General features: G+C 40.2%; 1 protein-coding gene across 1 annotated transcript; it reads right to left on the bottom strand.

Moving 5' to 3' along the window:
* Positions 1-996: 996 nt before the first annotated feature.
* rab11fip5b (RAB11 family interacting protein 5b (class I)) lies at positions 997-16355 on the bottom strand. The gene is made up of 6 exons (XM_028588601.1): positions 15476-16355; positions 12007-12542; positions 8816-9425; positions 5712-8171; positions 4293-4428; positions 997-2321 (listed from the first exon to the last, which is right to left on the bottom strand). The coding sequence occupies exons 1-6, from the start codon at positions 15853-15855 to the stop codon at positions 2061-2063; spliced, it is 4383 nt and encodes a 1460-aa protein (XP_028444402.1). The 5' UTR covers positions 15856-16355; the 3' UTR covers positions 997-2060.
* Positions 16356-20087: the final 3732 nt, after the last annotated feature.

The raw sequence follows: 20087 nt of genomic DNA, 5'->3' as shown, positions 1-20087 counted from the left end.
TTATACATTGTATCCATCTATCCCAATGTACTAAAAATATAACAGTAGGCTAAGTTATAGTAAATAGTAAAGAATCTTGCTCTCTATTACCTCATCCCTATATCCTAATTATGTTTCAGTAGAAGGCTACAATTAATCAAGTACAGCCTACTAAAGTACAATTTTGAGGTAATATTTGTACTTTACTTGAGTTTTTCCATTACTTGAACTCCACTACATTTATTTGACATCTTAAGTTACAACATTAAGTGATACTTACACGATAATGCATCACTAATATAATCCAGGGATATAATATACAGTAAATTATTCTGCCATGGTTTGTTTTGCATAAAGACTACTTTTGACTTGTTGTACTTTATATATATTTGACTGATACTAATACTTATTTAGGCCTAATTTTACTTAAGTAAGATTTTTAATGCTGGACATTTACTTGTAACCGAGTAGTTCTACACTGTAGTATGGCTGTTTGTACTTAAGAAAATGATGTGGACACAACCTTGCTATTCTTTCATCTTTACCACTAATGTGGTAGAAAAATGTGAAGCTGCTGAGAGTGCACAGACTGCTCAATCCAAACAGGAAATATATCAACTCTCGTGGGTCTTTAAAAAAAAAAAAAACAGCCTATGCTGCTATATTTAGCTTTAGAGCAGAAATGAATGTAAATCAGCATTTCACTATCTGGAATCGAAGCGAAGAAAGATAAGTGTGCTAAGGTAAAAAGCAGTGCAAGGGCAACTTGTCAACATTTGTTATAAATGCAGTTTACAACAATAGTATCTCTAGTAGATCAAAATCTCTTGTGAATTTGCACAAGCCGAGGGCAAAGTCCATGCTGAACCAGCAGGTTTCCACGCAAACTGTGCAGTAACTGGAGTGCTCTCTAGTGGAGAGACATAAGCATTGCTGCATGGTATGGTATCATACATACCATACCATAAATTGAGGTCCGATTAGTGACAAACCATCAACAAAAAGAACCTCAGAAACTTTGGCTTATGTGCACTTTATTTTATTAGAGTACAGTACTGTGGTCATGTAAAGCATTGCAAGCAGCTACAGTTGTACTAGAGTGACATTAGAGAACATATTATCATGACAAAAGTATTTTATAGAAATAACTTATAATACTGTTATCTGTTGCATTGATGCTTTGTAATTTCTACTGTAAAACTTACTATTTCAACAACAACAAAAGTGCAGAATGGACAAACAAACATAAAAATATATTAAAACATTCTTCTACATCAACAAGATATAAGAATTTAATGAACAGTATTTTGTAAAAATGAAAAACAAAGAAACAAAATGCGAACAATAAGTCTTCATCTTCTTTAGTCTTTTCAGGCTCCAACATGAACATTGTTTTTTGCTTATCATACAGCAATGTTAATGCAGAAACGTCTCTTTTTATAGTATTCACATTGCAGTGCAGCAAAGTAATGACATGTTACTATTTTTTGTAGCATTTCTTAAATTCTATTTGAAAACATGTAATTATATACCTCAAGTTAACCTTTTGTGCACTTGACAATTCATAAAACAGTTTGAGATGAAAACCTTGTGACAAAATGTCGTTTTTGCACTTCAACAGCTGTATTTTTAAGGTTACTTGAGCTAACATCATATTTTGCCAGAGTACCTACTTTAATTTGTTTTCTCTAGCTTGTATTTTATGCATGTGTGAAAGCAGTGAGTTACAAGAGCTGACTACCTTAAATTATTCTAGAAAGCGCATGTAAAATAATCATTTGGCTTTGATAGAAGCTTTTTCTCATAGTAATTTGTTCTGTTCTCTTTTTGTGCCAAATTGGGATAGTAACCAGCATGCATGTTGGGTAATCTGTGTGTCTACATCAACAAGGCAGTATTAGCAGTGAGAAGACCTGGATGACTGTGAGATCAGATTTCATGGAGCATTTGTTTGACTGTAACTGTCTCTAGAACAGTGATTCCCAATTTTAAATAATAACCCTGTGTTTTGCACCCACTCTTAAGGAAACAACATTCTAGAGGATTGTACGTCATATGCATTACACACACTAGCACTGTCGTCACTTGTGTCTGTTGCGAACTTGAAGCAGCGTGGGTGTCTGCTCCATTATCCGCAGTAAAAGATTATCAATGTAGTCCTCCAGGTCTCGAACCTGTAACTTCACCTTTTTCAGTTCAGCCTCACATTTTTGCAGCTGCGCCGCCTGCCGCTCAGAGGTCACCTCCTGCTTCTGCATGTCCATCTCCTGCTGCAGCAGCAGGGAGATCAGCTCCATGTTGGTCAGGTGCTGGTACTGGGCCGAGTTGTCCACTGTCACCTCCTACAGAGGGAACAGGAGCAGAATAGATGTATGTGTGTGAATCTAGCTGGTAAATGCCACAGTTAAAGGAATACTTCCACATTTAAGGAAATATGTGTGTATTTTAGTGTGTGAATTTTCGTAGTATGTGCATTTCCTTTTATAAAACTCAGTAAAGTGTCTTTGAGTGTTGCAAAAAGCGCTATATAAATAAATTCATTATTATTATTATTATTATTATTATTATATGCATATTCACTGTCTTGCGTTGAGTTGAGTTAGATGAGAAGACTGATACCACTCTTATATCTGTCCATTCAATATTAATATGGGGACTACAGACTGTTAGCTTAGCTTATTTTAGCATAAAGATGGAGGCAGGGGGAAACCTGACTCAATCCAATTTTTACAGTTGGAAACAGCCAGGAAAGCAGTTTCCCTCCCATTTCCAGGCTTTATGCTAAGCGAAGCTAACTCGCTCTTGGCTGTGGCTTCAAATTGATCAAACAGACATGAGAGTGGTATCAATCCTCTCAAGTAACTCCTGGCAAGAAAGCAAATAAGCATATTACTCAAAATATCAAACTATTCCTTTAAATGAGAAACTCTGGTTAAAATGACTGGCTCATTATGATATTAAATGGATATTAAATAGCTTACTATGTTGTGTCATGGGGTGTTGTAGGTGGGAAAAAATAAAGTAAGTTACAGAGCAGCCACACAATGAAGTCATCTATTCTCCTGCCGTGCATTTATTAACACAGAGTGCACTGCTGGTGTTATTAAATGCTCATGGAAGCATTAAATAGTCTGTGGATCTAATGGCTTTTTGTAATTCGGTATGACATGTTAATAACTTTATTCTTCTGCTGTTTGCACATGAGACTCACACAGCGTTATGGGTACTAATTTACTGGGATTTTTAAAATCCTGATTGCAGTTGTTGATAGGTGACATAATGAATGGTAAATGCAGTCTGCACACCAGCTCAAACACACAAAAAAATGTGTAGAAACACACTTTTGATATCTTAAGAAGTAGTTATAATAATAATAATAATATATATAATAATATAATATATATATATATATATATATATATAATATATATATATATATATATATATATATATATATATATATATATATATATATATATATAAATATATATACAGTACAGGCCAAAAGTTTGGACACATCTTCTCATTCAATGCGTTTCCTTTTTATTTTCATGACTATTTGCATTGTAGATTCTCACTGAAGGCATCAAAACTATGAATGAACACATATGGAATTATGTACTTAACAAAAGTGTGAAATAACTGAAAACATGTCTTATATTTTAGATTCTTGCTTTTTTTGATAGCGCTGCAAACCCTTGGTGTTCTCTCAATGAGCTTCATGAGGTAGTCACCTGAAATGGTTTTCACTTCACAGGTGTGCTTTGTCAGGGTTAATTAGTGGAATTTTTCCCCTTATTAATAAAAAAGCCACCAAGGCATGTCCTTACCCTTAGAGGCATCAGAATCACCTTATTCTTTGACATACTGTTACAGAAACGGTCCAAAGTATTATAGAGGAAGACTAGAAATATAATTTTAGGACCTGAAAACTCTTATCTGGGCCAAAGAATTAATGGGACCAGCATTTCTCTCCCCAGTGTTGAAAGTAACCTCAGTCTAAATGGGAGCTGGTAGGTTGCAGCTGCACACTTTCATGCCTGATTTTTTTATATCCTGAGTCATTTACTTGGCAGTAATAATAAAATATCACAAAAAACCTATTTCTTATATGTATTTTATTTTAGCTGTGTTAGTAAAAGATAGTAAGATTAGGAAACCCACAATGTTTCTGTAAAGGGTAAAAGATTGTCCTCTTGTTGACCTACATATGTAAATATTCTTTGTATACTGTATATGGAAGGTTACAAAGGGATCATTAAGAGTTATGTTATGTTATGTTATGTTATGTTATGTTATGTAATGTGCAGTACCGGACTCCTCTCAGGCTCTGCCGCAACCTGGTGGGCAGTGCGTCCAGGGTTGATAGTAGACTTCAGCTTCTCCAGAACCGAACGAGCCTCCTTCTTCTCTGATTGGCTGGAGGTTAGCGGCTTTACTGGGTGAGGTCTGCAAAGTAAAGAGGTCAGCACGAGTATTTCAACACAGTATGTTCACTATAAGTGCTTAGCAGTCACTTCATATAACTAATCTTGTACGGTCAAAAAAAAGCTACAGTAGTTACTGTATTTTAGTTCTGTCAGCAGTTAAAACTGAACATCACACAAACTTCAAAGCAGATCAGAAAATCTGATGGAATCTGGGAAGAAACAGTAAGCAATTTAGATGATAAATGTGTCTACCGGTCTTTGAGCATTAAAAACTGCAGTCAACAAGAAATGTTATGGGGGAGACAGGGTTGACTTATACTGTACTGTACAACAACAACAAAAACAGCAGCAAGGAAATGTTTAGAAACAGAAATCAGAATACAAGCTAGAATTAAAACTAATTTGTGACAAGCAGAAAGAAGATAATTAAATGGCTGAGTAGCTATGACTCTATGGTCCTTTGCCCGTTTGTTTCTAAGCCAACAAACATGATCAAATCTATTCATTTGATTATAAATATGAAGTTTTCTCTCCTGTCCTATCTGCTGTAAACATATCTAAATAAAAAGATGGTGCACATCTAACAAAGTACATGCATTATTTGTTTTCAGAGACTGAATCCAGGTGTGCCACTAGAAATGTCCCCTGAACATCAGTGACACAACAAATATCCATTATTCCTGGCATGTCCAGTCTAACGCTGTGTCAACTTATGCTTTCACCCTCTTTACCCCCAAGTGGCGCTTCTGACTAAGTCGTCTACTATATACATCCTATGTCCAATGTTGTCAATTTCATTGCCGTTTCTTTTTAACCAAGTCTAGAACTACAGTTATACTGACTTAGCTATAACCTGTCAACAACAAGATGCTCTGAAAAAAACATCTGTACAGGAGAAATGACAGTTGGCTTTCACTTAGTACTTCAAGATATCTGGACATAATGTATCAGGTGGTCAAAGTAGCAGCAGAAGTAGCTAAATTTAGGCAGACAAAAGCGAAGAAAAACAACAAATGTACAATAGCCAACAAGAAACTGAATAATGGGATGAATAACATAAATGTGAAGCAAAGCCAAGAACAATGCAACAGGTATCATCCAACCACTTTGGATGAAAAAAAGAACTTATGAAGGCATAAATGCATTTAACATCAAACAAGCCAGGCCAACGAGAAAAACAAAGCAACCAGAGCAACCAAATAAAAACCATTTAGTGTTTTGTGGTGTATGTGGAAATCTACAGCTTGTTACTACAGCCTGTAAAAACCTACATATGTCATATCCTAGTGTGAGGATTCTCACCTGCTCTCCTGACGGGGCAGGTTGCTAGCTGGCTGAGTCTCCTCAGGCAAAAGTGAGTGCCGTGCATCGACCAGGGGCTGGTCAGTGGTGGAGGTGGTAGAGTAGGAGGAGGTGTAGGGGGCCACAGCCAGAGTAGTGCTGACTCCAGCACTGGGCCCCATGCTTGAGGGATGTATGGAGGGGCAACAGACAGGGGTAGTGTGGAGCATAGCCTGTGTACCGGCTGACGGGGAGAGTGTACTAGGGATGGGGGGAGAGGAGGGTTCTTGCAAAGATTGCCCAATCTTTGACTTTGAAGGGGATCTCGAGTTTGGTGCTACTTTAGCGTGAAGGTCTTCAAGACTGATATCAGAGGATTTTCCTGTTCCTGTGTTCTCTTGTGAAGATATTTGTGATGTTGTAGTAGACTCGTTGTGATGTGTGGTGCTATCTACTAATGGCAGTAGGGAAGAGAGAGCTGATTTAGAGGGCTGATATGACAACGGTCCCTCACGGACTTCTGAAATATTTTGAACGAGGGACAAGAACTGTTCAAAATCTCTGTCTCCACTTCTGCTTTGGTTACTTGGGCTGCCGCTGCTGTTCTGTCGGGATACTCCTTTTGGTCTAAAACGTGCACTTACAACACCAGTTAAGGGCTCCTTCTGGTTAAGTGTGGCTGTTTTAGCTTGTGGGTTTCCGTTATCATCAAAGTCCTTTTGTGTCTTTTTAAAATCCTCCACACTTTTTGATATTACTTCTCTGGATTCAGTTTCAAAATCGGCTGCATCAGACGTTTGATTTTGTGACGACAAAGCAGCGATCTCTTTGCCATTCATTCTGGAGTTACCATGTGGTGCCACGTTATTTAGTTCAGAATGACAACCGTGGCAATTGTCTTGGCAAACTGGAGAGATTTTGTACAGTTTGTTAGACGATGCAGTTATTTCAAAGGAAGAGTTCATCTCAGGTATGTAGGTGTCCTTTAAAGTAAACATATCCTCAGGTGTGCTCACTGTCTCTAGATGGTAAGCTGCTATCTGTAAAGCTTCTGGCGGTTGTGGAAAAGTCCCGCTCTCGATGCCTTTGAGAGCATCAACTACCTCTGACTGAGAAGAACCATCTGAATCAATGAAACCAAAATCTGAATTATTCACATTCATGTTTAGATCTCCTGAGGTTAGTGAGAAAGACACATTATTGTTGATGCATGTGGTTTGAGGTGGATTAGACTCCATCTCCTCTGCTGGAGTGGTTGTGATGTTTAGTACCTTTGCATCTGGCTCTGAGGGAGTAGTAGATGACATGTTCAAAAGAGTTGCAACAGATCTCTCACTGTCAAGAAGTATTTTAGGTCCTGAGTTTACAGATGTTATCTTTTTTCCAGAAGTTTCTTCAGCGCTCAACGATAAACAATTTACTTTGGGTTGTCCATAGTTTCCTCTGCACACGCGTCCATACAAGTCTTGTTCAAACAACATCCCTCCCCAGCGGTCGGTTTCATCTTCCAAAGGTTCATATTTGAACTTTTTGAGCTTTTCTTCGGACATGAATCCTGACGAAGTCATATTGGTGTATGGCTGAGAGGGAACGCTGAGGGAGTCGGAAGCCTCGCTGCTGGTCTGAGGGTCTGGAGAGATACTGTTTCTTTTGCATTCTCCTTCTCTTCCGCGTTGCAGCGAGGCCACGCCGGTCTGTGAGAGGAGGTAGGCTTCTTTATGGACGGCCAGCTCTTGACCTCTGTGCAACCAGCCGTCAGAGTAAATCTCATTCACTGACGTTCTTAAAGGTCTCCTTGGAGGCAAAGGTGGAGGCTCCTCTTCACATGTTTGCAGCTCTTGTGCATGATTATTGGTGTTGTTATTAACTGGAAGATAACTGTGTCTATGAGATGAAACAGGACTGGTTCTCAGCTGTTTCTGCGGAAGACTCCCTTTAGGTGAGTTGAGCCTGCTGGAGGCAAAGGCATCAAACGAGTCATCCCATTCTCCCGCACTCTCTGACATGCAGCGAGGGGCGGAGGGGTTAACTGTGGCTGCTCTGGGTAGTAATGCAGGGAGAGATGTCTGCCTAGCTACTGACCTGGGGCGCTCCCGCTTTATGTAAGTCATATTTGTAGCTTTAACATCATGAGCAGGGCTGGGTGTGCAGGGCTGGGACGGCAGAGTAATGTAATGAAAGGGGGATGAGCCGGATGAGGAGCAAGGCGCAAAAGGAGGGGACCTCTGTGACTCTTCTGCCATGAGATCCTCAAAAAAGGGATTGCGCTGCATACGTGAGGGGAAAGGGTTGGAGGGGGAAATTGGGGTTGAGGAGGTAGAGGGAGAGGGGGTGAAGGGATTGGTATGATTGCAGTGATCAGGTGAGACATAACCAGAGGGAGAGGTAGAGGGAGAGGAGCACTCAGGGGGTACAGGGGAGCGAGGAGGGAGGGGAGGGGGTACGTCTGAGCTGCTTTCTACCTTAGGAGAAACTTCCAGCCTGTAGAGGAAAATAGGGCACAATAGTCCTCTTAGTTAATGATGTGCCAGGTTACCAAACGGGGAACATCTTTCTTATACAAACAGAAAAGAACCAAAATACTAACTGACATTTCTGTTAACTAGAAAAGTCCACTAACATCAGTAGATGTCAAACGGGCCAACTGAAAGAATTATGAAAACGGTAACTTAATCCAAAAAAAAGCAAAGCACAATTGCAAAATGATCAAGCAAAAATAAAAATGCATTGTAGCCATTCAAGACTATCTGCACTGGCAGCTTTTCTGCAGGGTGAGCTCATATCAACATGGAATGATTTTCTTTGCATCCTTCTGCAAGAGCATTTTGTGATGTGTCATCTTTGATAGAGAAACACACGTTGATAAAGATAATGGAAATGCTTGAGTGCTATTTGTGGGAGAAAGAATTTAGTATGATATGATGACACAGCATGGTCGCAAAATGGAGTAAACTATGAACTACATCTATTCCATTTTCAAATGAGCATGGAGCAGAGCAAACACTGAACTCAGGACACCCAGCTGAAACACGCCTCCCATGTGCCTGTTGCTGTGCCTGGATAGAAAGTGCATTCATCAAACACTGTGGAGCCCAGAAAAAAACCTGAAAATGACCCTCACTCACCTTGGCTTGTTCTGGGATTCACCGGAGCCAAACCAGCCTCTGAGCCTGCCCTCAGATGCCAAACCAGCCTGGTTCAAGTCTGACTTAGCTGGCAGAGAGTCACTTCTTCCTCCAGAGAATAACGTCTTTCTCAGCTTCCTCCCTATGTCGGGTGAAAGAGCAGCAGAGGAGGCGACCGGCATCTCTGCCTGTACAGGGCGACCCCCCATCTGAGCTTGCTGGATTGGGGGAGATAATGCCCGAGCTTCCTTTTCTTCCTCCTTCTCGTCTTTCTTCATCCTGTCAAAGGACCAGCGCTGGCCCTCGGCAAAGGAACCTTTCTCCTCGCTTCTCTTGGTGAGATTCTGCAGTGAACGAGAGAGCGGGTAGCACCTCTCCAGCAGGTCCAGCTTGGGCTGGTGGGCTCCTGAGGTCTTTGGAGTCGATGGTTCGGAGTCATAGACGTGGCTGCCATTTATACACAGGGAAGACTTGGACTGAGTCATGGTCTGACCCTTCAGAGACTCCACTGCAGGATTTGATCGAGGGAAGGCTGTCGTGATCTTACTGGCTTCATCGCTGAAGGCTCGCTTGTGTGTGAGAACCTTTGTCGTGTGCTGGCTGGTGAGCACTGATGGAGGGAAGGAAGAACTGGGTTATTAAATGGGTTATTATATTTTTATCTAAACACAAGTAAATCTGAGAAAAGTTATTGAATCGGAGGTTGGTTTCAGTTGAACATTCTGTTTCTAGTAGCACTACTGACAACAGTTCCATAGAAGTTTAAGGCTACATTTACATTGCTACGTTTTGGTTTAAAAATGAAAATCTTTTGTTACATTTACACCTCGCATTCACACTGCTCTGGCATTTCAGAGCCGCTAAACCGGAGAAATTTGAAAACACTTCTGACCCCATTTCGGTTTGGAATTTCCAGGGGTTGTGTTGCAGTTTAAACGGCCGCAAACGGAGACCTATGGCAAAACCAACACTGAAGCCAATGTTATGCCACATTACCATGGTAACTACCATTAACAGGCGCAGTATACATGCTGCCTCCTGTTTACCCTGGCACGCGCATGCCCAGTATACAAGAATGTTGAAGAGATATGCGGTTTGGGCGCATTAGTTTAAACGGAGATTAGTTCTTCTACTGGAGCTAAAAACACTTGGGTGCATGGAGATTGCTTTTGGCTCAAAACTCCGCTTAAAAACCAAAACGTAGTAAATGTTGCCTAACTGACATATTGTTACGTCCACCATTTTGTGTTGTTAATACAACATTCTAAGTAGCTTAGTAGACTGCTAAATAAAATATTTTACTCTTTTTTACTTTTACTTGTGTGGACTCTACATCTTAACTACATCAAGTACTGTGTTGTACTTCCTATGGAGACTGAGGGCCAGATGTGCGAATGTAGCGTTATCAGCGCCATGGCCTGAAAGTGCACGCTGTAATACTTCAGCTTACGTCGTATTTACCAAACCTGCAGTTCATCAGGTAATCAGCGCCTTTCTCCGCCCACTATACCGTAAATTGCGCTGTAGAAAAGCGTTAAGTACTTGTGCTATGATACGGCTGAGTGCAGACTGCGATATTCCCACTGCTGACGATATGACTGTCTGAAATTATCCTGAAGCCAATATTTGTAATGTAGCGAGGAGTTTAACAACTGCTGCAATGGAATGTGAATCTGAGTCGGAGATTCAACGTCCTCTTTGATTTCTTCCAGTAACTGTAATATTGCATGACTGCTTAATCTGTAACTCTTAATGATTTTGTGTTCACTCAACTGAAAAAGTGTGATCCTTGTGGCAAAAATCTTTTCAGCTCGTCCCCTTGGCCTATGTCTTCATCTTGCTCGGATTACTGCTGCCATTTCACCAGGAGGCTTATGCGAGGAAACCCACTTCCAGGTTTAGAATTTTCACCGCAAAATATTGGCGCGCTTTCACAGGCTGTTTTTGTACATTCTGCGGAATACATAATTAGGCGCACTTTACGCTTCCCCTCCCATCTCTTTATGGGAAACTCCCACTTTCCCCTTCACCCAAGCGCAATTTGCCATTTTCAGTTTCCGCGACAGGCAGTCTGCGCTTTTACCTCATTGCGGCCTGTTTGTACATACCTATATAGGGCGTGCTTTTACGCACACGTTGCGAAACAAATACGCCTGAAGTGGGCGCAAAAGCGTTAGTACATCTGGCCCTTAATGTTGATCGTTCTCTGGTGATGCTTTACTGGAAGTGTTTTTGGGTTGTTGTATAACTCCATAATGCTCCTTCTATATTACGAGGTAATATACTTGTTTGCTGCCATGTGGTTTGGAAAATTTAGAAACAGTGTTCGCTATTACATAGTTTGTCCACCAGTTGGCACTTACAAGTTTATTAAGTCCCACACAGTCACAATTCTGCAATATCCAAATTCAAGGGATCCTTATAAAAGAATTTTAACTTATTTGTATGTGTGGTTATGTTAAAAAAACAAATATAAGCCTATATTTGGTTAGAATACTTTTAAATCTCAAACACTGATGTCTGTATCAGCCTCACCATCGAGCATAGGTTGAACTCTTACTTGTGGTAGGTACAGAGGGAGTGATAACTATTTATTGGGGTTTTCCAGGTAGAGGCTGTAAGCCACCCAGATCCTAGTCTATATCCACGATGTTCCACTTCCGGGATTGCTCTCGTTCTCCTAGAAATTCCACCGGATGTCAGTTACCTTACACTTTCTTTGTGTTGTAATTTTAATTTATGAAGACTATGGTTAACTGCTTCTCAGATCTCTGCAGGGTAAATCGAGACAGCTAGCTAGACTATCTGTCCATTCTGAGTTTTCTGTTGCACAACTAAAACAACTTTTGAACATACACATGTTCCACCAAAACAAGTTCTTTGCCGAGGCTATTTTGCAGCGGCACCGTGGCTCTGCTCAGCGCTTCGCAACGCCCATGACGATTGTGATTGGTTTTAAGAAATGCCAATAAACCAGAGCACTTTTTTCTCCCATCCCGGAATGCTGTGTGGACTAGCCAGACCCTCATCCGCAGCGCTGTGGAGGAAGGTCTGTCAATGCGAGACTACCCAGATCCTGAGTTGGCCCGCTTCTGCTTTAAAACACTGTGGGAATGTGATTTATTTTCAGGCAACATGAAAACAGTCACCAGCCTTCATGGCATGCACATATGAATTAATTCAAAGCCTACCTTTTTTAGCTAAATCTGTCTCTCCGTAATGGGTGTCCACTCTCACTTTGCTAGTGTAGATGGGAGAGCTGGGAGGGTCTGACATCAGATCCAGGCTGGGTGGAGGGCCGGGGTTATCACTGGCCATGGAAGACACACTACTCTCTGAAGCCAGCGATGAGCATGACCTGGTGTCTGACGACTTGCGCAGCCTCCCTTTAAAAAAATCTTTCATCTTGTTCCTCTTCTCCTCTGCTATCTCCACATCTCCTCGTGACTCTGCCAACCCTCCATCCCCCTGCTCTCCAAACGGCTGCCCCAGGTTTCCGGACAGGGCGGCAAAGCGGCCTGGCACAATGGCTGAGGAGGACTCCATGTCCCCCCTCTTCCTCCCTGTGACGCGATCCTTGAGCTTGCCAAAAGCAGAGCGAGGTTTGTCCTTTATGGTGAGGTCGAACATGCTGGCTGTCATGTTGTTGCGAGTGAACTGGACTGTTACTTGAAGTTCACCACGTTCCTTTTCCTTTCTACCCGCCTTAGAGTTGAGCTTGAACCATCTGGAGCCACAAAAGAAAAGGAACAGTCAACATCAACACTGTGACAGTCACTCTCATATCACTGCTTTAAATAAATACATTACTTTAGCAGGATATCTGAAGTGTGATGCTATCTGTTTAAAGCTAAAATCAGAGGTCATGTGTAATCAGGCCTTTCCCCTGCAGCAACAAAAACATTGATTTCCTTTTGGCAATGCTTTCCACATATTACATAATCTGGAAATACTGCTCGGGGGACTGTACTCATAATCTCTGACAACAAACAGTTTTTTTAAGCCTTTTAGAAGGAAATCACACTTCTAATTCCTCAAGGTCTATCCACCAATGTGTATGTGCAATGTCAGACAAGATGTATGAAGATTCAACCAATAAAGTCTGTATGAAGATTCAACCAATGGAGTCCTCCCTCTACTACTGCCTCCTCAACCGTCTGAGTTGACCAGAGAAAGTGTTGTAGAGCCAAAACTAACAGCAGGAATTCAGTGTGAGTTTCACTGAGCGTAGAGAGGGCGTATAGCCCACAATTAAATCCAGATGCGTTGTATTGCTTTAGTGGAGATGTTTTACATATTACTGGGGAGTCTTGTTGCGTCACCTGTGGCACAACTGAGGTATTCAAGTACTCACAATCAGGCAAACTAAGAAAGATTCAAACCTATTTCAAGATACACTACAACAGTAAAAAGAACTTACTCTTACAGTATGTAAACTGAATACAAATTCTTACTTTGGGGGAACCTAAACCAAACAGTACAGACAAAGTTATACATTTTCAGTCATGGTTCATTATCACGGACACACCTTGCATGACCAAAAAACTTCCAAAATATTTCCACTTCCTTGCAATTTTCTAAACACAAAGTGATGAACAACCTGTCACTCCTCCTCACATCCTTGTGCTATTTATATCAGTGCCTTGATACCAAGTTCACCAGTCTCACTTTGGCAGGTCTACATTTCCAAAGCCATTGCCAGATAAAGTAACATTGTGGAATACCAGTTACTGGTTACTGTATTTAAAGCAAGTACTGAAGAAGGCTTCAGAGCCCTCTTAGCCAAAAATTATAACTGAGATGATTTATTCTCTGTTCTCACAGCCATTGAACTTCAGTAGCACTTACATACACCAGACTTTCCAGTTTCATTCCTATCTATCTCCTGAGGGTTTTTACAGAGGGGTACTTTGTTCATATATCATTCATAGCCTGATTTATGTAACATTTTATTCCTAAGAACACTGCAAAAATGTATAATAAGAAATTTCCAAAATTCCCTCTGTAACAAGAATTTTGAACCTTGCTTTACACAATGTTTTCTGTTCTGGAAATGTAGGCTATGCAAATGAGTGCATATTTAATAAGATAATGCATCATTTGCATATTTAAACTAAACATTTCAGAAAACTTGTGATACAAAAGCAATTGCCTTAATGTAAGTAATAAACTGGGGAAGTTTCATAATGATATATATTAGTTAAAAAATGTAACCTATTCACTTGAAGTGACATTATTGCATCACTAATTATAATTCAGTGATGTAATATGTATGATTCTGATATAGGCCATTCTGCATAATGAGTACTTCTGACATTTTAAGTATATATTTTTATGCTAACACTTGTGTACTTATACTGAAGTAAGATTTTGAATGCAGGATTGTAACTTGTAACAGAGTACTGCTACTTTTGGTAAAATATCTGTGAGTTCTTATTCCACCACTGTCTGTCTGTCCCAGTCTGACATAAAAACACAACATCACTTCTATCTTCTGTGTGAACAGTCAACTACATCATGTAGTGTATTGTGCATAAAGATGGAGTCCTTCTGGCTACAAACACTATTTGTTCCACAGTGGAAATTGCATCTCGTTGATTTGCAGTGCATTGTGGGAACTGCTTCTGGAGTACAGTATAAGCCTAAAGGGCCAGCAATTAATGAGCTTGTATGCATTTAGCATTCAAGCTAGCAGTTTTCTGTGTCATCCTGCAATACGCTATCACATCGGATTTCATTGTTTAACTCTCGTCCTCTCTCTTATCAGCTGCTGTGTTGTGAGATTTTGGAAGAAGGTGGTTGATCATCACTATGAGAAGATCAGAAAAGCAGGAGAGAGGAGAAAACTACCCCCAAAATTGGCTACTAAATGAATTACATCATTTGAATGAAGGACTATATTAAAAGCTGCACATCATTCTCCTGTAATGTTTACTAAATAACCTAAGAATACCTTTGGTGGTAGAATGTAATGTTATTTATTTAAGTACAGTACTTAAGTACAATTTTGAGGTACTTATACTTTACTTGAGTATTTCAATTTTTTGTTACTTTATACATCTACATTTTGGAAGATACTATTGTACTTTTTACTCCACCACATTCATAATGACAGCCTTAGTTAATTTGCAGGTTTTAGAATATTTATACAAAAGCAACTAATAAATTATGATGTATTATTATAGATTAAACTACTCTGCAGTAGGCCTGTATAAAGTACTTGAAATTAACCCCACCAGCTGCAACATTAGTGATGCCTACACATTAATGCATCACTAATTATATCAAGTAATATAATATATTTATATAATAGGCTATATATTATTTTGAAAGATGCCATTCTGCATAATTATAGCCTACTTTTACTTTTGGTAGCCTACTTTAAGTAGGCGACAAGGTAATACCTTCTGTACTTTAACTTATTTGAATGCAGGACTTTTATTACAACAATAACAGAGTATTTTTACACTGTGGTATTGCTACTTTTACTTATTGGTAAAAGATATGTGAGTAGCATAGCCTACTTCTTCCCCCACTGTCTGCCCCCAGTCTGACATAAACATAACATGACACATTACTTCTATCTTCTGTGTGAACAGTACACTGATAAACTGCATGGTTTTGTCATGCAGGCTTCGTTCAAATTCAAACACAACGTACTCGTCTCGAGGACACATTCCCTCCTGAAATATCCTATCAAGAGGAATGATGGTTTGGCCGAGAAACACGTCAAGTCCGATAAGCACCCGGTGCATGACGGTGAGGACCAGGTCCCCGCTCCCCGGGGGGTAGGCGCTCCGGCCGCCGTCCTCCAGGATCCCGGGCAGCAGCTCGAAGCAGCACTCCTCGCTCCACTCGGGCACCTCCGCCTTCTCCACCAGCCCGGTGGTGTACTTCTCCTTCCCCACCTGCATGATGGTGTAGAGGTAGCGGCTGCCGTGCTTGCCCTTGGTGCGCAGTCCTCTTGCGCGGAGGACGGTGACATTCACATGAGTGGGCACCCATCGCTGATCATCGTCCAGATCTATCAGTGACATCATCTTGCACCGCTACACGAGCTGCCCGTGTGTCCTTTAATTAACCGTAGGTTCACTCAGTCTTTAGCAGTTGCTTTGGAGATCATCCCCTTTGTGTTGCGCAAGAGTTACCGTGCTGCGCAAAAAACACCTCTGCATAATATCTCCAAAGTCCGCGGAGCCTCTGAGGGTTTACCCGAGGTCAGTCTCCAGACAGCAGACCGCGCCTGTGCTCAACTGGAAACTCCGCGTGCCATTCCCAAATCCAATCAATGCAAACCAAGTTAGCCGAGCTGCGTGCTGAAATCATCCCGTGCTCCGTAGTTACATGTGTCGAATCAGCTAGTTTACTGTTTATTGAAATCTGCTCGCTGTGCTCACGGCCCGCCCTCCTCTAGAACAGCAGGCCCGCATACAGTGAGAGAGATGCCGCAGAATTAAAGAGAAACACCCAACCGATCAGCTTTATCATATCCGCCGACACACTATACACGCTGTATGCTGCTGCTGCTGCTGCTGCTGAGAGAAGAGATCTGCATTCAGCAGGTTGGCTTTGTGTGAAACAGCAGTAAATAAAGTCACTGAAGTTTATGGGCGGAACCCTCAGTTAAAACTTATTCCCAGCTCGTCATTCAAAATTTTTGGATTTCGAGAATTATTCTTTCCAACCAAACCTCTGGGACAGTGTAAGATTGGTGCAAGCAAAAAGAATGGGACAACATTTAAAGGTCCCATGACATGGTGCTCTTTGGATGCCCTTATATAGACCTTAGTGGTCCCCTCATACTGTATCTGAAGTCTCTTTCCCGAAATTCAGCCTTGGTGCAGAATTTCAGCCGCTAGAGCCAGTCCCACAATGAGCTTTCCTTAGTATGTGCCATTTCTGTGTCTGTAGCTATTGAGGAGGAGGGGGGGACAAGGTGGAGGGTGGGGGTGTGGCCTTGACCAACTGCCACTTTCCTCGTTTGAAAGCCATGATGTCTCTCTCTTTCTCATGGGTGGGCCAAATTCTCTGGGAGGGAAAAGCAGAGAAAGGGGAGGGAACCTTGCTCCTTATGAGCTCATAAGGAGAAGATTCCAGATCGGCCCATCTGAGCTTTCATTTTCTCAAAGGTAGAGCAGGATACCCAGGGCTCGGTTTACACCAATCACCATTTCTAGCCACTGGGGGACCAAAGGCAGGCTGTGGGAACTCATATTAATGTTAAAAAAAAAATGTATGCTAATTTTTATGCCATGGGACCTTTAAATAATAAGCCTTAAAAAGAGAAGTTAATTGAATAATTAAATTGATTGAAAATGAAAAATGCTAACCTTAAGGCTGATCAATAATTTTATTTTAATGTTGTTATTTAATGGACACAATTCGGTGTTTCACTTTCGTGGACAGACTTGTGCATTCATTTTAAAACTACAGTATACTAGTCCTTTATAGCTATTGGCTGGAGAACGTTTGGACTTCATCAGGTTACTGTCATCCTTGCAGCTACAACCCCACCTGGTGGCGATCAGTGACAGTTCAGTGTGAGGGAAATCAGTACAAAAGAGCAATAAGGTAAGAGAGCAACTACAAAAAAATATCGAAGAGTCCCAGGTGAAGATGTTATAGTCACATCCTGCTATTTGTTTCTGAACTAATAAAACCTATCAGCCACCATCTGATCCAATGAATATCTGCTGTAACACTGAGACAGCCTCAATTTCAAATTCCCCAGCATTTTGGCAAATATTACAAATCAAATAGTATTTTTTTCCTGAAGGGGGAGTCACTCACCTGCATTTGTTTGGACAGTTGCATATTGCATTTTTAGTGATTGAAGAGAGGGTGTCCTTTGTCTTTTTCTACCACAGCCCCCACATTCAATAGCTGCAATATTCAGTAAACACACATTATGTTTGTATACCATCTTAAATTCATTAGGCGCCTTTAGTTATTAGTCAATAGTGTTATATAACTTTGAGATATTGTGGGGAGGGTGTTGCTATTTTTCTTTTTTCTTAGTCGAGAGGAGGATCCAAAGGAAATATGACTACTACTGTATTAAACCTAATGTTCATCCTCCGCTCCACACAACAATCATTTTCAAGAAGGCCCTTAAGGGCTATGGATTTCTGTATTTATGTTAAATCACCAGCAGATGTTGTCTTATACACAGTGGAGCAAAGTAACTTAATACATTTACTTAAGCAAAGTTTTGACGTACTTGTACTTATTATTTCCATTCCATTATTTCAGTATTTCCATTACCTCATACCTCTACTCCACAACATGTATCTGAGAGCTTTACTTTGCTGATTAATATTTTACATATAAAACATATGATTAATTAAAAAAAATAAGAAGCAGTGCTGTATTCAAATATTCAGCATCTTATAAAATAGTTCAAATGAACTCCACCTCCACCACATATAACATGAAAATGTTTCTTATTGGTTAATACATCAGTATATTCTAATGTTATATATATATATATATATATATATATATATATATATATATATATATATATATATATATACTGTATATGCCTACTGTATATATCATTCAGAAAGGGACCATCCTGTAGTACTTTTACTTATCACAGAGTATTTCTACATAGTGGTGGTGCTATCTTTACTAAGTAAAAGACATGAGCACTTCTTTGACCACTGTTTGCAAATAAGTGAATCTCCATACAGTACTACATCAGAAAAATGGATTGTTGTTAATGGATCAGATCGCAAACCTCCAATCGTCACTTTGTATCAAATGTGAGTGGAAACATTTAAAATAGGCACTATATGCCATATTTACTCAAGTGAGTCAACACATATTTTTAACTAGCCAATGCATCACATGGAGTCATAGATTTGATGCTATTTAATGACAGAAGTAAAACTTTACTGTAAATAAACACTTTTCTCCTGTTTGAACTGATCTTTCTTACTTTTTTTTTAAATAAAAAATGTCTAGAATAATGCCATTTTTGACAAGTTTGCCTAACACTTTAAACAGTAGATACATAGATATTCATCAATGCAAGCTTTCAGCTTCAGTGCTTATTGTATTTATTATAAATAAAAAACAACAGAAGCTATTAGATTTGTAAAAATCCTACTGATGTTTCACAGTGTTGATAACAGCCACTTTGGGGGAGTAAATACAAATAAATGCTCACATTCAGAACAGCAACACAACAACAGAATCCAACTGTTTAAAGTGCACATATTATGCTTTTTGGCGTTTTCCCTTTCCTTTATTGTGTTATAACTTTTTTGTGCATGTAATAAGCTTCCAAAGTGAAAAAGCCCAAAGTCCACCCCAAAGGGAGTTACCATCTCCAACAGAAAACACTGTTCACAAACTGCTCCAAACAGCTCTATTGTAGTCCAGCCTTTACTTCCGTGACGAACGTGCGTCACTTTGTAACACACGTTATAATACTCGCCTAGCTGCTAGCGTGGCACTCCCTCATACTCTGCTTCTGATTAGCTAGCAGTGCTTACCTAAGTACTGCACATGTGCAACTCCCAAAAAAGATGGAACAGAAGTGTGATGCCTCACTCTGTAGCTACAACAGAGAGCTTAACACACAGGGTGAAAAGAGGAGCTGCAGCAATGTGCAGTACAAACAAAAATATGGTGTTTTTTTTTAAATTAAACCATGTAAACCTATTCTGATATAACCTTGAAATCCAAGTATGAACCTGAAAATGAGCATAATATGAGCACTTTAAGGTTTCTGTGGCACTTTTCTACTTGGCTTTTAAAGAGAGAGACGTGGTATTTCAAGAACACCTCACATAATACTGTACTTTATATTACACATTTACACAGCACTGTCGACGTGGCAAACTGACCTAATAAATCTGGTACATTCAAAACGTAGAAAACGGTGTCATGACGTGAAGTGATTGAGGACCAAATAAAATAAAAACAAAGTCAAAGATTAAGAATGGTTAAATCCTGTTCAAGGGCTTCTCCCTGTGGGACGGCTGTAGCCACAACGAGACACGTAAAAGTGCAAATAAGAAAGAAGTGCTCCACTTGGGCCAGCAACCCACATTGTGATTACGTGACTGATAACACACTTGACTTGAATCAAGTTTAAGGCATTATTATATGGCGTCATTAATTCATCCGGAGTCAAAAAGTCTTCTCACTGATGAAAAACTAAATGAGATAGAATGTAATACATTTTAATGCAGTTGAAGACTTCTTGCAACAGGATGAATAAAAGAATCTATGACAAGAGCAAAGATAGGGCAGAAATTAG

Source organism: Perca flavescens, chromosome 10, assembly GCF_004354835.1.
Source record: "Perca flavescens isolate YP-PL-M2 chromosome 10, PFLA_1.0, whole genome shotgun sequence".
NCBI lineage: Eukaryota > Metazoa > Chordata > Actinopteri > Perciformes > Percidae > Perca > Perca flavescens.
Note: the sequence above shows the minus strand (reverse complement) of the source record. Positions and strands in the feature narration are given on the sequence as shown.

Bases quoted from the DNA above. Each gene is read 5' to 3' on its own strand.
- rab11fip5b (XM_028588601.1), bottom strand. From the start codon at position 15,855: ATGATGTCACTGATAGATCTGGACGATGATCAGCGATGGGTGCCCACT. The intron at 8,172-8,815 runs GTGAGTGAGGGT...TTTCCTCTACAG, and splicing joins GAATCCCAGAACAAGCCAAG to GCTGGAAGTTTCTCCTAAGG. The intron at 4,429-5,711 runs GTGAGAATCCTC...TTTACTTTGCAG, and splicing joins CTGCCCCGTCAGGAGAGCAG to ACCTCACCCAGTAAAGCCGC.